The sequence below is a fragment of the Rhinolophus sinicus genome, chromosome 2 (assembly GCF_057876585.1).
Source record: "Rhinolophus sinicus isolate RSI-liver-muscle chromosome 2, RSI-T2T, whole genome shotgun sequence".
In the NCBI taxonomy this organism is placed as follows: domain Eukaryota; kingdom Metazoa; phylum Chordata; class Mammalia; order Chiroptera; family Rhinolophidae; genus Rhinolophus; species Rhinolophus sinicus.
Genome location: NC_142502.1, coordinates 116,996,770 through 117,021,169, shown reverse-complemented (window position 1 = coordinate 117,021,169; position 24,400 = coordinate 116,996,770). Strand labels below are relative to the sequence as shown.

At 45.8% G+C, this 24,400-nt stretch overlaps 1 protein-coding gene across 2 annotated transcripts in view; it reads left to right on the top strand.

Moving 5' to 3' along the window:
• The window catches only part of UXS1 (UDP-glucuronate decarboxylase 1), a 100,590-nt gene that overhangs the window by 74,772 nt on the left and 1,418 nt on the right, over window positions 1-24,400 (top strand). For both annotated transcript variants that reach the window (XM_019714002.3, XM_019714001.3), the window contains exons 10-14: window positions 2,869-2,988; window positions 11,632-11,675; window positions 15,390-15,450; window positions 18,749-18,806; window positions 21,745-21,848. In XM_019714002.3, the coding sequence (XP_019569561.1) occupies window positions 2,869-2,988; window positions 11,632-11,675; window positions 15,390-15,450; window positions 18,749-18,806; window positions 21,745-21,848 (387 nt within the window). The remainder of the gene's footprint in view (window positions 1-2,868; window positions 2,989-11,631; window positions 11,676-15,389; window positions 15,451-18,748; window positions 18,807-21,744; window positions 21,849-24,400) is intronic.

Below are 24,400 nucleotides of genomic sequence, written 5' to 3'. Positions count from 1 at the left end.
GCGCATGTGTGTTCCATATGCCGCTTACTGATGTGTACCTGCATATGCTTGCCCATGTGGCACTTTGATCGTCCAGCCTCTGAACTTTCCACTGGTTTTATGCTGATGTGACTCACTTGCAGGAGTCGTGCTGGTCCTTGATATAATGTCAGAACTTCTTGATGCTTAGAGGCATAGTGAATGAGTCATGGTTCCCCACATGGGACAAAACCACAGACACAAAGTGAAACCAGCCATGCTTAAGAATGAGTCAGCTATCCTGGCCCCGTGTGTGTGTGTGTGTGTGTGTGTGTGTGTGTATGTGTGTCCCTGTACTTTGCCAGGGGGGAACCAGATACGCCACCTGGTAGTTGTCAAAGCCTCTGTCCCTGGCAGATGAACAAGAGACGACAATTTGTGCAAGTGTTGCTCACAGGTCCTTCAGAGGAGGGTCTCCCTTAAAAGAGGCATTGCGGCCCTGGCAGGCACTTTCTGGGTTTTCATCCTGGGAGCAGGCTTTGGGTCATTGGCCCTTTCTCAGGCCTGATATGGGGAGTGATTATACCTCCTCCAAGGTGTGGGCCACCACTTTGAGCAGCCACATGGTACCTGCTGACTGTCTACCCTCCTGCCCGGAGCTACCACAGGGCCCCAGGGGCTGAGTGTCAGGTAACTGATGGACAGTGCGTGCTAAACGGGAACTTTGTGTCCTGATGCTCCCCAGAAGGAGCCAGTGCGTGAGAGGAGAGCAGGTCTCCATCGAGAAAGCCTTGGTTTATATTGATTTGATTTGGGAGGTTAAGGCTTACAATGGAACTAGTCTTGTTGGTGTAAACCAGGCTTGAGAGCTAGTGTTCTTAAAAAACATCGTGACTGTCTATGTGGCTGCACCTGTCCAGAGGCGTTGTCCTGTGTCACTTAAGGTGACAATCTAAATAGGAAAATCAAAACAAGCAGGCTCGTGTACAGGCTGGCCAGTTAGTGTCTGTAGAACTCTGCTTTCAGTAAGGGCGTGTTCTGGAACGTTGTTCCTGGGGAAAGGGTTGGTCAGGAGGATGAAAGGGATTTGCTACAACCCTTGCATACCTCATTGAGCTTCCTCCTGGCAGCCATGTAGGCTGGACAAGTATAAATTTGCTGAGGTATTTCCAGTGTCTTCCTAGACTAAAGCCATATTTATCCAATTCTGATTCTTTCTTCATCTTAACAATTAAATGCAAGTGGATTGATACGTTTGAGTTATTTTCTATTGAGATCAACATCTCTATCCCTCTTTCCTGTCCTCCTACACCCATTTTTTGAAATATTTCTGTTACGTTCAGGAGAAAAAAGGATTGATTTCAAATTCCTGGACCAAGTCTAACAGTTCCACTCTTAATCCTAAGAATCTGAAAAATCATGTGAAAGTATTATAATATATTGCTGGGAGGAGTTGGCAAAAATACAGTGCTGTGGTTTCTAGAAGTTACCTGTGTACTGGGTCCATTATTCCCAACCATTTCCGGTCTCAGCACATGTAGAAACTGCACATGAGGGATGCAGATGGGGTTGCTGCGGGCAGAGGTGGCTGGCCAGGTGCCTCCTGCCACTTGGAGACCTAATGTGTGCCCTTGGAACACTGCAGCTCATGGCCTTTAACTCATTATACTGGGGGCAGAATTCTGTGCTCCATAAGCCCCGTCACCTAAGGGTCCCCTTAGAGTCCCAGGCTGTGCCAGACCTGAGGTGGCAGAAATACAAAGCAACTGTTTTGTCTAGTAGCGATAACAGGAGCAACTACTAATGTGTAACTGCTGGGCCTGTGCTGAAGGCTACTCAGGGATCACTTTAATTTTATAACACCCTGTAAGGGAAGCTCTGTTCCTCTCCCAGTTTTCCTGTGACACAGGGTAAGTGGCAGGGTGGTTAAGCCACGGAGCTGGGTGACACAGGAGCCCAGGTCCTCATACCACCATCCTGCCTGCCTCGGATGCCCAGAAAATGCATTTGTAGTCTGAATACAACAGATTAGAAGCAGGGACTCTGTGAAAGGCCACTAATTCAGAGTTGTGGTAAAACATTTAACGTTTGTATCCATGAAAAAACAGTCTGTGAAATAAATTAGATAGTTTAGAGAAGGCTTTTAAAGTTTAAAACATATACTTACTTCCCTGATAACATATTTGGAAATAGGCTTTACTTGATTATAAAAGTAATGCATGTTTATTGTAATAAAAATAGAAACAGTAAAAAATACACAGAGGGGGGAAATGAATGTCTGTAATCCTACCACACAGAGAGAGACATGTTTTAAACAATGTTCATATACACCTTTCCTGGCGATTCAGCTAGTAGCCAGTATGGGGTGCTATATTGTCTGCAGTTTTTCAGTGGAACAGGTTGGGGTATAGGCAGTGCAGCTCTTTAAGAATGTTTATATGTATGTACCTCCTTACCTGAGATGAACACTCCTTTTTCTTCAAATCAGCTATTAAACATTCACTGACGTTGAAATCTGTATTGAGTGATAAATTTGCAAAAAGTATTACGTGAAAAAAATTATAAAACAATATGCATAACATGATCCCAATTGGAAAAATAGTTATTTACTGGGGAGAAAAAAATGATGTAAACACGTAAGTATCTTGCAGTGTACTACCAGAGTTTTAATGCCGGTGGCCTTGTGGTGAGACCTGGGACATGTTTTGCTTTCTTTGGTACAACTCTCTCTAGTCTGCAGATGTGTTTACAATGAGCACATTGTACACAGTTCAATCAAAAAGCTATTTCCTATCGGAACGGAAGGCAGGACTTGTCCTGACATGCTGTGTGTGTAGGCATGGCACTGTGGAAGCGGACATGCGCGCTGCACAACGAGACGCCTCTCACTTCCTCTGCTCTCGGTTCCAGGAAGGCGTGGAAGTGCGAGTGGCGAGAATCTTCAACACGTTTGGGCCGCGCATGCACATGAACGACGGCCGGGTGGTCAGCAACTTCATCCTGCAGGCGCTCCAGGGCGAGCCGCTCACGGTATGTCGGCCTCCGTGGCAAAAAAGATTGGCCGCCACCAGCACGTGCTCACGGGATCCTGATTCAGGGACCGCGTTCCTGAAGTCGCCGCTTTGTGTGTCTGTATATCCGCGCTGCCTGCGGCGATGGGGACAGCAAGCGCATGCGTAGAGCGCGGAACAGGAAGCCTGATGGGAGGCGGGAAACCGTGCGTGCCGAGCCCACAGGTGTCCTGGTGCGGTGGGCTGCGGGCCTGGTCCACGCCCCCAGGCCTCAGAGTCTGCCCGTCGGCGCAGGCCTGTGTGCGGAGATCTTTCCCGACGTTGTCCTGCCCACTGGCAGTAGCCGGGCTGTGCCTGTACTCAGTGCCCTCAGGTGGCCGGGAAGTGGATGTGTCTGAGGCGGTTTGGGCGGTTTTCTTGGCAGTGCTGAGAAGCTCTCGTCTGCCCGTCGTCCCCACCCAGGGGGAGGGGGCTTCTGGAGCACCGTGGCCACCTGGTGGCGCAGGATCAGTGGTCTGCGTGTGCAGCAGCCCCTGTGGGGTCAGCGTGGGCCGTTGGTTCCACACATCCTCATCGTCCCCGCTCGCCTCCCAGGGAGGAGCGCTGTCCCTGCGCTGCCATGGGGTGTGCTGATTATTTCGGTTGGTTTTCTTTGGTTTTGCCAAGTCTTCCCTGCTCTCCTCCTTTACTCTCCCTTCTTTTTCTTCCTATCTGTCCCATTCCTCTCCCTGGCTTTCTGCCGCCGCTTCTTTGCTCTTCAATCTGTGACCTTCTGTGGCCCTTTAAAGCAGTGTTTGGTAGGTCTTCAGATTAGATAAGCATCTGGGTACTCTGAAAATCCTATAGGACGGTTTACTTATCAGCTGAGTATCCAAGGTTATATAGTTCCCAGCTATATAAACATATGAATCTATCTATTCGTCTATCCATCTTTCCATCTCTTCCTTTCTCTCTCTCTTGCTATCTACCAATAGAGTTAGTTACTATTTTTGTTCTTTAATCTTTATATCTATTAACTCATTTAATGCTCACAACAGGTCTATGGAGTACAGGTGATAGTTACTGTCCCCATTTTCCGGCTGGGTAAACTGAAGCAGAGAGTTTAAATTGCCCAAGCATGCATGGCCAAACAGCAACAGCTGTGTTTAAACCCTGGGCCTCCGCTCTTAATCCCCATTCTCCATGGTGGTCACCTCCATTGGGATGTGTTTGCTACACCACTACCAATTCAGAACAAAAATCTTAGTCAGTTTAGAACCGAAAAAATGATGTGGCTCCCCCAGGGCAAGACACATTTTTCTAGGTGAGATTTGCTTAACACACAGGGTGGGGTGAATCCAGACCCCAGCTGGAGGTCTGGACACCCCAAGCCTGCTCTCCCGCCCTCACACTCACAAGATGGCCAGCTCCGTGCCTTGGTGCCGCTGTGGTCACACTCAGTCCTCCCCACCACGCCACACACCAGCACTCCCTAGTGTCCTCGCCCTGAGTAGACCCAGACCCGGGCCCTTACCGCCTCTTCTCCCATCACCCCGGCCCATGCTGCCGCCTGCTCCCATTTTACTGCTGTGGCCTCCTAATCACTCTCATTCTCCTGTCCACTGCTCACAACCCAGCAGCCAGAGGAACTCAGATGGCTTTCCTTGTGCTGCGATGGCCAGGTTGTCTGCTCTTGCCTGTCCCCAGAACGCTTACCTCCCAAGTGATCTCCCTGTTCAGTTGTCCTCTCGTTTGGGGAGCCTTCTGGACCATTCTGTGTATAATGGCACTCAGCTGTTACTCTGCCCCTCTGAACTGTGCTTTTTATTGTTTTCATGGCACTTATTACCAACTGAAATGTTAATTTTCCAGCCCCCAACCCCCTCTACAATGTGAGCTCTTTGATGCCAGGAACTTGGGTTCACTCTTGGCTGTGTCCCCTGCTCCCAGAAGAGTACCTGGCACCCAGGTGGCATGTGATAAGTGTGGTCGAATTACTGATTGGGGTCACGGTGGCTGCTTTCCTTTGTGATGAGCACCGGGGGCTCAGTGACTTGTTCTGGAAGCTCGCCGCTGTAGTGTTCCTACGAGGTGGAGCTCATTCTCACTCCCTGTTCCCCTCTGCCACCGTTGGCCTCCAGGTGCTTGTGCTCTGGGCACCTTGGTCCAGCTACTCTGTTGAGAATTCCTCACCTTCAGGGACACTCCTGGTGCTGTTTTAGTCACTGCCCTCAGAAATGTCCTTACACCATGCAATCAGAGCTGCTTTGTTTGCAGAGCAAACTGGTAGAAGCCTTCCAAGAAAGAAATTCTTGATTTATTGTCTCCTGGGCAGCAGCCAGGGCCCAAGTGTCAGGTGGGAGAGCACATCCCCCGCCCAGCCCAAGAATGTACCCATTGTGGGTAGCGGTAATAACTCATGTGTTGTCTTCATGCTGTGCAAGCTTCTGTGCCAGTGACAGAGAAGAAGGCTGGCTGGTGCCACCCAAGACTGCAATTAGTCCAAAACATGCCAGGGTTTAGTCTTCCCTAGATGCCTCTGGTGGCAGGAGCAGGAGTCCCCAGGGAGCTCTTTCAGAATGTGTTTGTTTCTTCTGTCACACACAATTCTATTTCCCTTCAGTGATTTGATGAAGTCCTAACTTTGTATCCTCTTCTGTCCAGTTCAGTGAGCATCTGTTGCTTTTGTCAGATGCTTTTATGGAGAAGTCTTGGGGGAGGAGTCGTACATCATGATTCTCTGGATCCAGCCCATCTCTGGCAGCACTTGGTTTATTCAGCAGAGAGAATAAGGAGGAGAGCTCATCTTTTCTCCTGTTCTGCCATGTAGCCAACAAGTCATTTCTAAGACTACCTTTTCAGTGGTAGTTGGGGACACCTCAATGTCTCATCTTCTCTTTTCCAAGCTGGGGTAATGTAATCGCTTACCTTCCAGCTGATTTTTTTCTGAAGCCCTTTGTTCTCTTATCCCTCAGCAAATTTTATTCTTTGGTCATGCCTTAGTGTCTTGAGTCACTGCTGCATTGGGTGCCTGTTAGGATAACTCAGGTAGTACAGGCAGACCTTGGAGATATTACAGTTTAGTTCCAAACCACCACAATAAAGCGAATATCACAATAACGCAAGTCATATGAATTTTTTTGTTTCCCAGTGCATATAAGAGATATGTTTATGCTCTACTGTAGCCTATTAAGTGTGCAATAGCGTTATGTCCAAAAATGTACCTATCTGATTTCAAAAATAGTTTACTGCTAAAATATGCTAACCGTCAGCTGAGCCTTCAGTAAGTCGGAATGTTTTTGCGGGTGGGAGGTCTCACCTCAGTGTTGATGGGTGCTGACTGATCAGGGTGGTGCTCGCTGAAGGTTGGGTGGCTGTGGCAACTTCTTAAAATAAGACAGCAGTGAAGTTTGCCACATCAGTTGACTCTTCCTTTCACAAATGATTTCTCTGTAGCATGTGATGCCATTTGATAGCATTTTATCCACAGTAGAACTTCTTTCAGAATTGAAGTCAGTCCTCTCAAACCCAGCCACTGCTTTATCAACTATGTAATATTCTAAATCCATTTTTTTGTCATTTCAACAACCTTGATAGCATCTTCACCATTGTACAGATTCCATCTCAAGAAACTACTGCCTTTGCTCATGCATAAGACGCAACTCCCGATCCATTAAAGTTTTATCATGAGATTGCAGCAATTCAGTCATATTGTCAGCCTCCACTTCTAATTCTGGTTCTCTTGCTATTTCTACCATGTTTGCAGTTACTTCCTTCACTGAAGTCTTTACCCCCTCAAAGCCATCAATGAGGGTTGGAATCAACTTCTTCCAATTTCTCCTGTTAATGTTGACACTTTGGCCTTTTCCCATGAATCATGACTGGCATTTGTAATAGTAAACCGTTTCCAGGAGGTTTTCAATTCACTTTGCCCAGACCCACCAAAGGAATCACTCTCTATGGCAGCTATAGCCTTTTGAAATGCATTTCTTAAATAATAAGAGTTGAAAGACAAAATTACCCCTTGATCCCTGGGCTGCAGAATGGGTGCTGTGTTAACAGGCATGAAACCAACATTAATCTCATTGTACATCTCCATCAGAGCTGTTGGGGGACCAGGTGCATTGTCAATGAGCAGTAATATTTTGAAAGACTCTTTTCTGAGTAGTTGGTCTCAACAGTGGACTTAAAATATTCAGTAAACCATGCTGTAAAAAGATACGCTGTCATCCAGGCTTTGTTGTTCCATTGCTAGAGCACACGCACAGTAGATTCAGCATAATTCTTAAGGTTCCTAATATTTTCTGAATGGTAAACGAGCATTGGCTTCAAATTAAAGTGACCAGCTGCATTAGCTCCTAACGAGAGTCAGCCTGTCCTCTGAAGTTTTGAAGCCAGGCATTGACTTCTCTCTAGCTATGAAAACCCTAAATGGCATCTTCTTCCAATATAAGACTGTTTCATCTACACTGAAACTCTGTTGTTTAGTGTAGCCACCTTCATGGACTAGCTGCAGCTTCTACATTAGCAGTTGCTACTTCACTTTTCACTTTTATGTTATGGAGACAGCTTCGTTCCTTAAACCTCATAAGCCAATTTCTGCTAGCTTCACACTTACCTTCTGCAGCTTCTTCACCTCTCTCAGCTTTCATAGAATTAAAGAGAGTCAGGGCCTTTTTCTGAATTAGGGTTTGGCTTGAGGGAATGTTGGGCTGCTTTGATCTTCTATCCAGACCACTACAACTTTCTCTGTATCAGCAATAAGGCTGTCTAGCTTTCTTACCCTGTTTCCCCGAAAATAAGACCTAACCGGATCATCAGCTCTAAAGTGTCTTTTGGAGCAAAAATTAATATAAGACCCGGTCTTATTTTAATATAAGACCAGCTCTTATATAATATAATATAATATATAGTATAATGCCGGGTCTTATATTAATTTTTGCTACAAAAGTGATGCATTAGAGCTGATGGTCCGGCTAGGTCTTATTTTCGGAGAAACATGGTGTCATTTATGTGTTCACTGAGGTAACACTTTTAATTTCCTTCAAGAACTTTTCCTTTCGTTCACATCTTGCCTGTTTGGTGCTAGAGGCATGGCTGTTGGCCTATCTTGGCTTTCAACATGCCTTCCTCACTGAGCTTAATCATTTCTAGCTTTTGGTTTAAAGTGACAGATGTCTGATTGTTCCTGTTGAACTCTTAGAGCCATTTTCGGGTTATTAATTGGCCAAATTTTAATAGTCTCAGGGACTACGGAGGTCCAGGGACAGGGAGAGAGACAGGGGGAAATGGCCGGTCGGTGGAGCCGTCAGAACACACACATTTATTAAGTTCACCATCTGATAAGTTCGCTGTTCGTGCCACCCCAAAACAATTACAATGGTAACATCAAAGATCACTGATTACAGATCACGATAACAATATAATGATAATGAAAAACTGAAATATTGCGAGAATTACCAAAATGTGACAGACACCAAGTGAACAAATGCTGTTAGAAAAGGGAGCCGATAGACTTGCTCAACACAGGGTTGCCACAAAACTTCAATTTGAGGAAAAAACACAATATCTGCAAAGCACAATAAAATGAGGTGTGCCTGTGTACCACTACGTTCTGTAATTCATATGCAGAAGCTGTGTTTCAAGTTGAATCATATAGAAACTCAGAAAATACTATATTCTAGTTCAGAGAGTTTAGAAAATAGATGAGTATGGTTTAGGTGGAGCTGGCTTATTAAGTTTATTTTGAAGAGACTTTATTTAGTCCAGAGTTCAGTTGAAACACAGCTGCCCGTACACACAAGGTGTTTGTGTAAACGCCTTCATGGTAGGTTTGATTCTGCTGTGCCTCCTGGCTGTCCTTTATTCAGTGTGCAGATGAGAAACGACTTCACTGAGATGAATTTTCCCAGGACAGCCCAGATGTGGGAGAGTTGGGTTTTATCCTGGGTGTGTGTCATTTCAAAAGCCTTGCTGTTTTACGAAAGGGAGACTGGGGAAGCCATGCTTCTCTAAGACCAGTCCAAAGCCAATGTCTTATATACACCTTGTACCAACAGCGTGGGATTGTAAGTGATTCCTAACTTTGGCCCTTCATCCGTGGAGAGACAAGAAGGCATCTTAGGCACAGGAGGCCTCGCAGTGGGTGTGCATGCACCCTGGGTGCGCCCTCTTGCTCCCAACTGCCTGTCCATCCACCCACCTGCCTCTCCCTTATGGGAATTCCTGAGTCACCGGACTGCTTTGACCTGCACACAGCGCTTAGTTACCCAGGCCTTAATAGGGACCCTTGCGTTCCTGCTTCCTTAGAAATGAAGCCAAAGCTACTGGAAGTCCCAGTGTCTTCTCTTAGAGGAAAGCAAGGCGCTGAGAGGGCTGCAGGTGCTCACGCTCAGCACCAGTCCCTGTGGCATTCATGGCTGGCCATTCCTTGTGCCCCGACTTCGTGTCAAGTCTGTGGACGAGACCTGGCCTCCGCCCTCCTGTGCCATGTTGTAGGGGACGGGTGTGTACAGGGGTTCAGGTGTCTTCCGAAGGGCAGGGAGAGCAGATTTGGGGAAGGGTTAATGGCATAGCATCTTCTGTCTGCCACACACATTGAGCACGCACAGCGTGACTATTACACACGTGAATTATAAGTCCTCATATTGCAAAATACCGTGGTGGTGATACAAGAAGGCTGGTATAAACCAACATGTAGATGTAGAGTGTGATATACCATAGGAACTCAAGTGCAACAGGACTTTATCAGGATGCAGGGGACAGGTCCAAGCACCGCTCGCGTGGCATCTTGGCTTAATGCACATGCTGGAGCACATCTTCAAGGCCACGTCATTGGCAAGGTCCAGGGGAGGTGTACCCTGGCGGTCCCCAGGATCCACGCATTCCTGCCATGGCCTGGGCACAGTGGCCCTCCTATTACCTTTTCCTCCAATGGGGACTTTCCCCCCCAGGTCCCATTTGCTACATGGATGTCAGGTGGGACCCTGGTGTAAGGGGTGTGTGCAGCGGGGGGTGCTGTTTGGGGCTTTTATCACTGGACCTCAAGGGAGCAGGCCGAGTACTCCCCACCCCATGATGTCTGTGCAGCCGAGCTCCGGGCCTCCCAAGCTTGGGATGGCAGGGCCTTGCCAGGTAGGAGGTTCCTCCTGGGGAGGAGCCCTGAGGAAGCCGGGAGGGAGGTGTGCCTGAAGACAGCCTGGCCCCCGGCTGTGACTGCCCTCGCAGGGAGGCACTTAGAATGAAGCAGTGTGGCAGGCACGACAGACACAGGTTATTTCAGGCGTTAGGAGCTTTTGTGGACTTTCCGGTCTGTAGCGCTAATGCTGCAGCTGTCTCGTCACAGTGTTCTTGTTTCTTTTGTTGAGAACGTGTTGGGCTTGAGTCTTCAGATCCTAAGCTTGACTGCCCGTTTGGCCTGTCCTTGTCCTGGGCTCACCCACCACATGGTGCCCTGAACACATTCCTTGCAGCGTATTTGGGGGGGACTTAGAGCTTCCTGTGCACGTTCCTGGCTGGGCTCAGCTCTGGGAGACAGTGCATGGGTGGGATGTCACAGTTCCCAGGGCTGAGTGGACTGAAGACCCAGCCCAGGCAGCTTTTGAAGCTGTTGAACTTGCCATGGACGTTGTCCGAACACAAGAGCAGACCCGCTGACCTGGTGTTGAGACTGTGGGAAGGGAGCCCAGTGGGCTGGTATAGTCTGCAGAGCTGTTGATGGTTCTTCTTTGCTGTCCGGTGCGGGGGAGGTGGCACCAGTGTTGTCATGGAGCTTGGAAATCAGGCTGTTCCAGAAGGCAGTCCCTCCTCCCACCACAGGCCAGCAAGCAAACAAACAAACACTCCTGGCCCTTTCATTTTGTGACTGTGAGGTTAGGGAGTCCCTCAAAGAGCCTTCTGTTCCAGTCTTCGTTCTGACTAAGTGGAGTGAAGTGCAGAATTCACAAGGGTCTTGTTGAACACACATCCATCGAGTACTGGCTGCTGGGCTGCAGCAGGGCAAAAATGAGTCACCCTGCCTACTCCTGACCCAGGGAGCTCTCAGCTGGGGGAAGCTGGCATGAATGGCAGAGTATGGAAGGTGAGGGGAGGACCGCCGAGCAAAGGGCAGAGCCGTGCATTCTCCTGGGAATGAGCCCGGGGTGCGTCCCAAGGAGGCAGATCTGAGCTAGTCCCTGAGATACGAGTAGCACTTTGCCAGGTGGAAAGTAGACGAGAGGCAGAGACACGGAATAGTCCAGTGTACACAAATGGAGCATGAGATCCCTCCCTCCCCCCGCCACCTCTGTGTTCTACCCAAAATTTCCTGGGTGCTTCTTGACTTTGGCCGCACATCAGAATCACCCAGGGAACTAACTAGCTGTAAAAATACCCAGATGCCGGCCTCCTCCCAGACCTTCTGAGCGCTGCTCTGGCGTAGTGCACAGCTGTCCTGATGGGCAGCCCAGTGGAGAACCCGGTGAAATGTACTGAGTACTGTTCGTGTGGGTCTGTCACCCTGCTGGCCATGCAGATCCTGTCCCAGAACCTGACACGTCGTAAGACTAATAGCTGACTGAGTGTCCTTTGAGGAAAAACTTTACACGTATACATTTACACGCATAAGTATTTCTGCCTCCTTCTTAGCCTTCAGACATAATCTGGAAGCACACAATGTGAGATCTAACTGTCGGTTTCCTCCTAGGTGTACGGATCCGGGTCGCAGACCAGGGCCTTCCAGTATGTCAGGTAAGACAGCTGGGCCTGCTGTGGGCAGCCCGGCCTTCTCGGTGATTCCAGCAGGGCTGGTGCAGACCGAACAGGCAGTGTCTGTTGTATACAGTAATTGTCTTCACAACTCTAGCAATGTGGCTTGGTGAAAAGTACATTTTAATTTTAAGATGGAAAAGCTCATTTGGTTCTCTGTTTAAAGTTGAAAGTTTACGTCATGTCCCTGACTTACGACTCATGTGCTGATCCTTTACTGCCACCTAGTGTTCGCTAGGTCAACTTGCCCAGCTTTGAGGTAACTATGGTTTTCGTTCAGACCAACTCAAGATTTGGCCTTAATCATCCGTGAAACCTACAGATTCAGAAATCAGACCCATTTTAAACATGACTTTCAGGGGTGGATGAGATTGTCCTCACCTAATGTTGTCAAATTTTGTGCTGAAACTAAATGCACATAAAAATATATTAAAGAATTTTGCTGAATAGTCTTACATGGTAAGTTTCATTGTCTTCTTGGTAATCCTCATAAATCTAGTTTTTTGTTGGTCAGTTCATTTTATTAAATTTGTTGGTGTTCATTAAATTTGTTGGTGACTAATTTTAAAATGTAGTTTGGGTTCTGAAAAAAGAGTTACCATATATGTTATATATACCAAAATACTTTCCCATGTGACATAGTTGCTGTGAATTCTGCATGTTTGTACTATCCTAAATCATTGTAAAATCCAGTGATATATTTTGACACCATATATTTTCAGTTTTCAGTGCAAATACCCTGTAATGCGTATCAGTCAGAAAACGCTATTCCTGGTGTCCCGAGGCCACCCAGGGGTGCTGTAGGGTGAAGTGGTAGCAGTAGGGGTGCAGGTCTGGGCAGCCGCCCATCCCACCTCAGCCAGAGCAATGACACAGACATTTGTCTGATTACGTGAGGGTTCAGGGTAGAAGTCTCTTTAAGAAATGGAACTGTTAGTTAAAAAAAAAAAATACTTAAAACAACTACTGTAGGTTTTTTCCAAAAGTGTTGTATGTGAATTTTCACATTTAGTCCAAAAGAAAACTCTGAATAAACGTTTATAACAGTCAGTATTTTTTTCTCCCCACCCATCAGTGTCTTGCCTAGAGGGACAGAAATCTTGGGAGTGTAATATAATGGGCCCACTTTGTTTTCCAGATATTCTAAGGGATTTAACCAGGAAATGGCAGCTGCCCCTCATTCAGGATTGTTTTCATTTCAAAGCACTTAACCCAGACACCATGTGCTCAGAGAAAACTGTCAGGGCACATTTCTGTGTTGCGACCATATTAATTGGACTTCTGTGTATTGAGTACCATCTTTCCATAATAATACGTTTTCACCCCACCCTCCTTTGCCCACCCTCCCAACTCTGCGCTTTCTTGAGGGAGTCTTGCAATCTCCAGTGCCATTGAATTTTCTTGAACCACCTCATCAGTGTTCCCCATGCTTCTCCAGCTGTAACACCTCGGGAAATACCAGTGAGACTGGGTAAAAGGGAAGTCAGGACCCATCCTTCTGGTCTCATTGTTTCAAAGGCATCAGATACAAAATGTATTGAAAGTAGCCTCAGGTACTTTTTTTTTTTTTTTTGGCGAGTAATTAAAATATTTTAAGAGTTCAGTGATGCACCTGCTGTATATCATCCCAGGACAAACATTGCCACGCTTCCCAGCCTGCTCTAACCAGCACAGGCTGACTGGTGTGGCTGTTGATTCAGTCGCCAACAAACAACTTGGGAACAGGGCTTAAGCTGTTTCCTCGGAAGTGCTATTGATAGCCCTTTCTTCATGATACTGTGCTGTCATTTACTCCCCCCGCTCCGATGGTAATCTCTTCATCTCATGTTAGTTGAGTCTGAGATAATGAGGCTTCATGACGCCGTCAAACTCAGGAAAGGGCTTTCCTGCCTTCCACTTTTAGTTATTCAGGACTTAGCTGAGAGTTAAAGAGAGTTAATGTACCAAAGTTTTGCAACTTTTAATAAGCTATTTTTTAGAAATGAGAATCTTTTTACTCCAGTTAAAAATACACAACATCTGAATCTGGCTCTCCCTGACTGTTTAAATCTGTTTTCAAAATGTACGATTGCCTTGAAGCAGCATTTCATGGTTCCTGAGGTTGAGGTCATATGCATTGACATCCTGGCATGACTGTGTTTGATTTTCATGGTCAGGTTACGTCCTCATCCACATAACAAGGGCATGCTATATTTTTTAAAAAGTCACTTTGTCAAAATGACACTTTTAAAGAGCTTCAGGTTAAATGAGTGTGATCTATGCAATTTTGACCTTAAAAGTTGCCAGTTTATTTACATACAAGATGCATGACCCACCCCCCGAGCCCCAATGAGTTTGCATAAGAGCCAGTCATCTTCCAGCTTAATATGGACCCACCTCCCAGTGTCAATATTAAAAATGATTGTGGATGCTACTGCATGGCAGCTTTTAATGTCTTTTTACAAATATGCAGAGACATATGTCGTAAGAGAATGTGCTGTGATGTAATAGTTACTGCCATAGTGATGAAGTGACTTTTTGCCAGTTTCTAGACGAGAGAAGTCATCCAAAGTCACCAGTTATTTGCATTTGTGCTTGATCTGTAAGAATAGAAGACTTGAGGCATGTTCATAGAAAATACCCATTTGTTATAAACAGAAACCCAGAAAGTAGTTTCTTTAATAAATACCCCACCCCCAAAAATGTTTCCAATGAAAAGGAACGCAGGACCTGAGGTTTCCTTTTGCCAGTTTTGCCACGGTAACCTGCTCTTTAACGGGTAGTGATGGAGGAGGAGGAGGGAAAGGTTTGAAAACACTTCATTTGGATCACCAGAACTGAACTTGAAAAGTCTTCTAAGAAGTATAGCTGATGAACATAGACTTAGAGAAAGTGCTTGTGTTATGGCAGTGAGGTGTCATTTTTACGAAGTAACTTTTTTTTAACAGAGCCACACTTTAAAGCTTCTGAAAATAAGAACCAAACCTTGGTAAGCGAAAATTTGCTTACTTATCTTCACCTTCATGGCCCAGTCACTCACGATCCATTTGAAACATCCCGAAACCCCTGACCGTTTCATACAAGGTGTTGGGGTGGGGGTGGGGGTGCAAATTGAAGGTTGAGGGAGTAGGGAGCAAAGTTCCGGTTTATTTCAACACTCGGTATTGTTTGGCTTTACCTGTGCTTTGCCAGTATGGGAATTAGATACGGGAGTTCTTCCATTTAAGTGTATCTTTTTTCTTTTAATCATCTGCTTTCATATGGGCCAACTATCTAGGTTCTCATGTCATGTGGACTTTCATCAAAAACTTGTATCAACTCCATCTTTTGGGGGTTGGGGTGCCTATTTTAATGTATTCTTATACTTTAATTGGTAAAGGATTTCAGAAAATTAGCGTGTGTGCCTATTTGAATGTATTTTTATTTTCTAATTGTTAAAGGATTTCAGAAATTTACAAAAGTAGAGCTCTCAGTCCCGTCACTCAGCTCCATCCTGTTCAGCCATGTACACCCCACCTACTGAAAGCCAGTCCCAGATGTCATGTCATTTCATCCATGAATACTTAAGCATTCTCAACACCCTCTTATTTGCAGGATTTTATTTTGACATCCAGTTTTCCATTTGGGTTTTGGTTTCCTTCCGGGAGGTGCCGCATGTCTGATGCGCGTGTCTAAGGCGCGCAGGCGGCACCTTAGCTGGCCTCTCTTCTTTCCTAGTGACCTGGTGAACGGCCTGGTGGCTCTCATGAACAGCAACGTCAGCAGCCCGGTCAACCTGGTAAGTGCGTCCTCTCCTGCCACTCCCTCCAGAGTAGGTCACAGGCTCTGGAGAGAAAGCTCCAGGCTTTGCTTTATTTGCTATCAGCACACATCAGTAGAGCGTGTATGTTTGTTGCTTTCTGAATACTAGAGAAAAAACAAACAGAAAATAAAACAAAGCAAGAGATTATAAAGAAGTAAAATGTCTGTAAGACGTAATGAACAACGTAATAAGCACTAAACCAAATCTGTCCACCTGAAGGGTCCAGGTCTAAAAACTTGTAAAGCCTTTAGTAGATGGACATTTTTCTGTGTGTACTCCTTTCTCCATCATTTAATGTATAGACACTTTTTTAAAGACTTGATTAAATGAGATTTGAGAAGATGGAGGTAGTTAAGAAAGTTTTCCACTCAGCCATAAAAAAATGAAATCTTACCATTTCTGACAACGTGGATGGACCTAGAGGGTATTATACTAAGTGAAATAAGTCAGACAGAGAGAGACAAATACCATATGATCTCACTTATATGTGTAATTTAAAGAACAAAATAAACAAAACAGAAACAGACTCATAGATACAGAAAACAAATTGATGGTTGCCAGATGGGATGGGGGTAGGGGTGTGGGTGAAAAAAGGGGAAGGGATTAAGAAGTACAAATTGGTTGTTGCAAAGTAGTAATAGTTATGGGACTGTAGGGTATATAGCATAAGGAATTTAGTCAATAGTATTGTCATAACTGTATGATGTCAGATGGATACTGTATTTGTTGGGGTGATAGATGGGGGCATGGGGGATGGGGAACAGGATGAAAAAGGTGAAGGGATTAAGAAGTACAAACTAATAATTACAAAATAATCATGGGGATGTAAAGTACAGCATAGGGAATATAATCAATAAATGGTAATAACTACGTATAGTGCCAGGTGGATATTAGACTAGTCAGGGGGATCACTTCATAAATTATATAAATGTGTAACCACTATGCTGTACACCTGAAACTAATATAAAATAGTACTGTCAACCAGAATTGGAAAAAAAAAAAAGTTGAGTTGGAAAAGTAAAAAGAAAAAACTGGTGGTGTTCAAGGATCACCTGTAGTTTTATTGATTTGTTTTGATTGCTGCTTATCCTCACCCCAGAAAGGGGAGAGCTAGTAAAACTAGCATAAGTGTATTTAAGGACTAAGCCACTAGGCTTCTGCCATCTGTTGTCTCTGCTTTCGCTCTTTAGTATCTTGTCTACCTCTTTGGGTCCCTGAAAAGATTTGTTTCTCAAGCAAATGTTCCACATAGTTCAAAAATCAGTAGTAAGAATTTTATGTTTACAGAATTACCGGAGGGTTTATCCTAATAGCCAAAGTTTTTGTGTTTTTTTAATAGACTGTCATAAGAGAAAGCATTTTTTGTATGTGCTCATTATTACTATTAAATCTGGAAGTACTTGCATTTCATTGCTGCATTTAAACTAATTTCTAATTATTAGTTTGTATACATCAAAGATTAAAAACTTGATATTTTTAATAAATTGAGATATATTCAAAAGAAAGAGAAAGTCTCCCAGGTACTGATCACATCAGTGATCCAGCCGCACAGACCACCCTCGTGTTGCACTCCCAGCATCTCCCGTGGGAAGGCTGGTGAGCTTCTCGTACCCTGCCTTAAACACACGCAGTGCTGGTGAACTTGCTTCTCCTCAGGGCCATTCACTCTGTCCTTGGCCAGGTCTGGGTGACAGACAGTTTTTCCCGATGTTTAGGACTAAAGTCTCACTGTCCGGATGCCCACTTGCTGGCCTTACTTGTCTGCGTACGGGGCCATTGAGAGCGGGTCCGATGCTGCTGCTGTGCCATAGCTTTCCAAGGCCTCCCAGGGCAAGGTCGTGCCCCCGGGTCATCTCCTCTCCACCTGTTTCCACCAGAGTTCATGTCATGCCCGAGCCCTCTTACCCTTTTAGCCGCTGTCTTCTGAATGGTTTCATTCAGTCTCGTTTCAAATGAGAGGTGTCCAGTGTAGACTGCCCAGCATTCGAGATGCTCTAATCTGTCGATGGCAACTGACATGAGAGCCACCTTAGCACCTTGACAGTGTCGCCTTGACAAAGCCCAGGAGTCTGTTGCAGGTGCTTTTCCCAAACTACCTCTCCTGCTTCCTGCAGTGTTTAAGGACAGATGTGGCCACATCTGCTTATTTTCTGGAAACCACTTCACCTGAAAACCTTTCCTTGTGCTTTGTAGCCAGCAGACTTCAGCACATAGCATCGCATGCATTGTGCACTGAGTGAGCTCTTACCAAATAAGGAAAGAAGGGGCCCTGGTGGGTTTCCTCCCTTGTGGAACTGTTAACCGAATTAGGGGTACCGGTGGCTGCAAGCACCCAGCCAGTGCTTCCTTCATGCGCTTTTGAACAAATATGCAATTAAAAACAGAATGAGACATGTCTTGCAAGCCTCAGTTTATTTTGAGTATTTACCGACCTGCCACAGTGAAGGACGTGCCAGCCTTACCCTTGGGTTTTCATTACATGCCCTTTAAAATGTGCATGTTGTCAGTGATCTCTTTTCTTTAGATACCATGTTCTTTCTCTCCTCTTTTTGGAGGGGGCCTTTGTACAGGGACATTTGGGAGCTCCCATCTCTTGTAGAAACCTGTCCTCCCTAAAGTGTGAAGAGTGTGCCTGCCAATAGCCCTGATAAAGACAGGGCCACTTTCTCCCAAAGTCCCATCACTCCACTTTACTAAGCAGCCCTTTCTTATATTAGACCCAGGCTCCCTTCCTGCCTCTTTTACCTTCTAGATTTAGTCTAAACTAGGAAATAGGGCATGAAGACTATTTAGGATATAGCATTTCATTTCTGTTACAACTTTCACGTACAAGTTTTCAAGTTCTTTATTATCTAAGTTCTTCACACAGTGCACCTGAACGGAAATAAATTATCTTAGGAGAGCTAATTTTGTAGAACCAAACTTTTATGCAAAGTGACATTGCAGTTCCAGTGACGTTAGATACAGAAATTCTCTGTTGTGGTAACTCCCGTCAGGGAATGTGTGTGCACATTAGATATTCTTGACCTTGCTAAAGGGTGTTCTTGTCAGCAGACAGTCTAGAGGACACAGGTGAGGGCAGGTGCAGTTCAGCACTTCGCCAGGATAAGTAATCATCTTGAACAGCTAAGCACCCAATGAAACATGAGTCACGAGCCTGGTGACTTCCAGAGACACTGGTCAGCCCAGGACACCTTTGAAGACATGCATGTGTGTGGGTAGTGGTGTCTGCTGTTGCATTTACACTTGTAACCAGAACCTGTTTCTTCCTCAGGGGAACCCAGAAGAACACACAATCCTAGAATTTGCTCAGTTAACTAAAAATCTTGTTGGTAAGTAAGACAAACACCTTCCTGAGTGAAACCGCCTGCACTTACCGTATCAGTTAAAACACCTTGACTTGAAAATGTGTAATTAATACAAGCTAATTGAATTGGATAAAAAGCAGAACTTTATCAGGCGCACTTAATTATTTTCTGATTCTTTAATTAAGAAATGGAAAGATAAAGGGGAAAGGAGTGGGAAAGGAGGTGGGTTTTGTTCACCTTTATAATTGCAGGTCTGTGTGGGAAGAACAGTTTTGTTCCCAGTGCTTAAGACATGGTGATGTTAGATCATTCTGCAGAGCTGACAGTCGTTTGATTTCCAAGCACTGGCAATGGCGAGCGTGGAATTCCAAAGAGCATGAGAGCCACAGCAGCTTGTGTGTTTCTGATGGAATCTGTTTACAGTTTCACATCCGGTTTACAGCTCTGGCCAGCCAGCCGTGAAATGTTGGAAGTAATGCAGACCCTGGGAGTAGCCCAGCCAGGGTGTGCTCTTCAGCCATAAGAAGTTTAGTATTTTCAACCAGCCCTCGGGTTGCAGACATGCCCTGGGTATCCCCTTTGTCACATAAGCAGGCTTAGGATAGCTCTGGGAAATCTGGTTCTTGGGGGCAGGTGTGGGGGGAGAGTGTCTGTTTTCCAGGGTTGATTGAGAAATGTGAGTCAGGACAAAACCAGATTGGAGTGTAGTTGCTAGAAAGGGAATGGCTGTGCTGTAGGATAGTCTGAGGTGGCTGCCCAGACCCTTTGCGTAGCTGGATTGATTCTTCAGGGTTGTCCTTCCTGGCGTTGAACTGTCGTCTACCAGCATTGTTTTCATCAACTCTGGACAGCTGGATGGGAGAGGAGATGGTCTTCCTTAGACATACGAGGTGTGATCGAACAGTACAGTGAATGTTTAAATTAGAAAAAAGTTATTACAGTAAAAGACACATTGCCATTAATCCCCCTCAAAATACTCCCCCTCAATTCAAACACACTTATCCCATCGTTCTTGCCACTCTCTGAAGCAGTTCTGGAAGTCCTCTTTCGTGAGTGTCTTTACTTTCAGCAGCTCTCATGGCTGCCTCGATGTCCTGAATCATTTTGACTTTGGGGAAGAGCCAGAAGTCGCACAGTGCCAGATCCGGTGAATAAGGTGGGTGAGGACACACCTTAATGTTTTTATTTGACAGAAATTGCCGCACCAGAAGTGATGTGTGACACGGAGCATGGTCATGATGGAGGATGGTTTAGGGCACACTTTAAAACACACCTTCTCTTAATCGTAGCTCACACCTGACTGACTGCGCTGAACAAGTTGAAACCTAACCACACGCTGTTACTAAGGTTCAATGCACTGCTTCCTATATTGAAGATCCCTGCCTTTCTGTTGGATGGCACTTGGCAGCAGCATTCACTGTATTTTTTAATCACAATGGGAAGACTCCATATCACACATCATTTCCGGTACGGCAATTTCTGTCAAATAAAAACGTATGGTGTGTCCTTATCCACCTCGTTCACTGGATCTGGCACCGTGCGACTTCTGGCTCTTAGCCAGAGTTAAAATGACCATGAACCGTAAACGTTTTGAATTGATGCAGGACATCGAGGCAGCCACGACAGCACAACTAAAGACACTCACGAAAGAGGACTTCCAGATCTGCTTCAGAAAGTGGAAAGTACGATGGGATAAGTGTGTTTGAAGAAAGGAGGAGTATTTAGAGGGGGATTAATGGCAATGTGTCTTTTACTATAATAAATTTTTTTTAATTTAAACATTTACTATATTTTGTGATCACACCTTGTAACCCACAGCATCTTGTGGCTCCAGCAGCCTCCATTCAGATCCATTTCCCCAGCTTTTCCACTTGGAATTTGTCTGTCCCCATCCCAGTGATGAAGGGGCGTGCTCAGATAACAGCTGACTGGGATCAAGGCCATCTAGAACCTCACTACCCAGAGTGAGGCCTGGAGTGGCGTGTCAGGCACACAACTAGAAACAGAAACGCACACTCTGACGCACTCCTGGGTTAAAATCTGCATTTGACACAATCCTTAGGTGATCCATACATGCTGAAGCGTGAGAAGCACTGGTCTAAAGCCTGACTGAGCCACAGGATACCCACCATGTTTCTGTGAATGGCTGTGTGACACACCACCCCAAACCGCAGTGGCTGAAAACGGCACCAGTTTTATTTGCCCAAGATTCTGCAATGGGGCTGCCCTCCACTGGGGGTTTCTTCTGCAGGACTGGCCGGTGGTCACTGGTTCAGCTTCGTTCTGCTGGCCAGCAGGACCTGGGCCCCGGCCGGATGCTGCACAAGCCAGGCTGTCTGTCCTGCACATGGTCCCTCACACAGGGTAGCTGGACATCTTACATGTTGGCTCAGGGCTCGCTCATGCAGGTACCTGAGGGCCCCAGGTGTTTGTTAGGCATCGGCCTGGAAGTAACCCACAGTCATTCCCCCTGCACTCCACTGATTACTCAAGTGGAAGACTGGCCTGATTCCAAGTGAGGGCCTTCTCCAGGGCATGACTGCCCCGGGCACTCAGTGGGGACAGCAGTGTCCTAGAGGACCACACACCATGTTTGACCACAGGCCACATTTAACCGCACACTGCATTTGACCACACACTACGTTCGACATTTTTACTTATTCTGGGTTCACACTCAGTGGGAACACCTGTTAGCTGATGGTGGGTGATCTGTGTTGGAGCTGGCAGCAGAGGGCAGGCCCTTGAGTTTCATTGAGGCCTGTAAAGCAAGAGTAACCTGCTCCTCACCAAGTTCTCATGGGGCAGAAGTACAGTACCTCCTGTGGCTGAGTGAGTCCGTGAGAGATGCGTCACGCAATCTGAACCCCAGTCATTGCACAGATGGGATTTTGATGAATCTAGTAAAACATCACGCCCCTAGAGGTGTGTGATGCTCTCTCACCTTTTCTTCTTTTTTAAACAGGTAGTGGAAGTGAAATTCAGTTTCTCTCTGAAGCCCAGGATGACCCACAGAAAAGAAAACCAGACATCAAAAAAGCAAAGTTGATGCTGGGGTGGGAGCCTGTGGTAAGTGTGGGGGACACCTCAGGGAGAAAGGTCTCCCCCCTCCTGCATCCATGCCCTTGCGTGTTAGGTTCCCCCAGTGGAGGGAGGTGGGCTCAGGCATCTGGGCAGACAAGATGTAGGGTTTTCTCCAGGCCATTACACAGCTTCTAGTATCATGTTTCTCTCATTTTCTGTTATTGGGAAGCTGGCTTGGGCCTACTGGGAGCTCTGCTTTTGTAAAATCTCTGTCTCTCTCTCTCTCTCTCTCTCTCTCTCTCTCTCTCTCTCTCTCTCTCTCTCTCTCTCTCCCCACACACACACACGCACACACAGTAGCTTCATCCATGCAAACAGCGTTGAGGGTGATGGCCACATGCTCTACAGGCCATGTGTAGCCGTGGTTGACCGGCCAATCTCCACAAAGTCCAGGATGTCTTTGCACGTGCAGGGTTGGGTGAGGGTGCTGGGAACCAGGGCAAGCAATTCCCACCAGTTCCCACGTAGGCAGAACACCAGGGTGGAAGGTGAGGAAAAAGATGGGCCTCCACACCTTCCAATTGCTCCTAGTCTAAGTCAGGCTCTTGTTGTGGCCTACAAGAAGCTGTGGAGTTCTTCTGGGTTCTGCCTCAGCCGAGAATGCCCGTCCTCCCAGGCTGTGTGTCCCCCAGGGATGCATGTGGCTGCTGCATTCTTGTCCTTTGGGTCTCAGTTCAGAGGCCATTTCCTTAAAGAGGCCTTCCTGTGCTGCCACATCTCCAAGAGCATGCTCAGCCCATTTACTGTCTGTCATGTCTCTGCCATCCCTTTTTGCTTCCTTGCTCACCCCGTGGGCCTTGCTAGAATGTGTGCTCCCTGAGGGCAGAGGTATGTGGGCTCGTGTAGCCCCAGCATCTGCCACAGAACCTATGGAGCACATAGTAGGTGCTCCATAAATGTAGGATCATCGTAGGCGTGGCCTGTGGGTTGCAGATGCCTCCATGTCAGGTCGCAGACACAGAGAGGAGGGGCACAGTGCAGAGCTGTTTACCTTTTTAAAATGTACATAGTAGGGAATGTAGGGGAGGAAAAATAATTTTCCCTCTACCTTTCTGAGTTCTCAGCTGAGCCCTGTAATAAAAGATTAGCAAGAGGAAAAAAAAAAGTTTATTAACATGTGTACCTCATGTATACATGGGAGATACCAGGGAAAAATGAGCAACTCAAAGAGGTGGCTTAGAACTCCAGTTTAAATACCATCTTCATAGGGAAAGAGGAGCGCAAATATAGCCTCTTAGGGGAGAGTAAATGATTTTTAGGAAAGATAAATGGCCCTTAGAATAGATGGGAGTTGTGACAGTTTGTGGCAGAGTTTGTCTCGTGTCAACTTTAGTGTCCTTGGCTGATGAAAACTCCCTGAGAGGGATTTATTACAATTGAATTATTTTTGGAGGATCTGTCTTTAGGCAGGTAAGGGAAGTTCAGAGAAAGCCCCTCCCTGCATTTTCAGTTTTTCAAGTGCCTACAACTCACAATCAGTGTACTAAAGTGGCAGATTTGGGGTGGCATGTCCTGAACAGGCCTGTTTGGGGTGGCATATTCTGCTACCCTTCAGAGAACTACAGAACTCAGTAAGTAGAAAGATAGACTCTTGAACCTTAAAGAGATGTGAGAATTCTAATCCTATCTTATTTTCTGCTGTGATCTACATGTCTACATGATCTGCTGAAGGCCACAGAATTATATTGAATGAAATAAAAATATGATTATGCCCAGACTTAGCAAAATCTAATATATAACAACACCAGCTATACAAAATAAGTTACAGCAAGCATAGATCTTCATACTTAGAAGGAATTTACCATTGGTCCCTTTGTAAGTAGAACCTATGTTTTAAAAGAAATATTTAGAGGCGGCCGCATGGTTCAGTTAGTTAGAGCGCGAGCTCTAAACAACAGGATTGCCGGTTGGATTCCCACATAGGCCAATGAGCTGCATTCTCCACAACTAGACTGAAGACAGCGAGCTGCCACTGAGCTTCCAGAAGGGTGGCCAGATGGCTCAGTTGGTTAGAGCGCGAGCTCTCAACAACAAGGTTGCTGGTTCAATTCCCACGTGGGATGGTGGGCTGTGCCCCCTGCAACTAAGATTGAAAACGGCAACTGGACTTGGAGCTGAGCTGTGCCTTCCACAACTAGATTGAAGGACGACTTGGAGCTGATGGGCCCCGGAGAAACACACTGTTCCCTAATAAAAAAAAATATATTAAAAAAAAAAGATTAATGTACATTCACCATGTAGCTATTACTTTTACATTATGTGACATATGTAAGCAGTGGGCATTTTTATTTGCCTGGAATGAAATGTATAATATTCTAACATTCTTGGAATTTATCAACCACTGGTTTCTTCCTACTATAGTTTAATTCATAAGAAAATTTTGAAAGATCTCGTCCAAAGAAGCTTTTAGTCATATCCATCTTTATTTTCCCATGCATGTCTGTTTTCAACAGCTTCATTGAGATGCAATTGGCATACAGCAAACTGCCCAATTTAAAATGTACAATTTGATAAGTTTTGACATGAAACTATCTCCA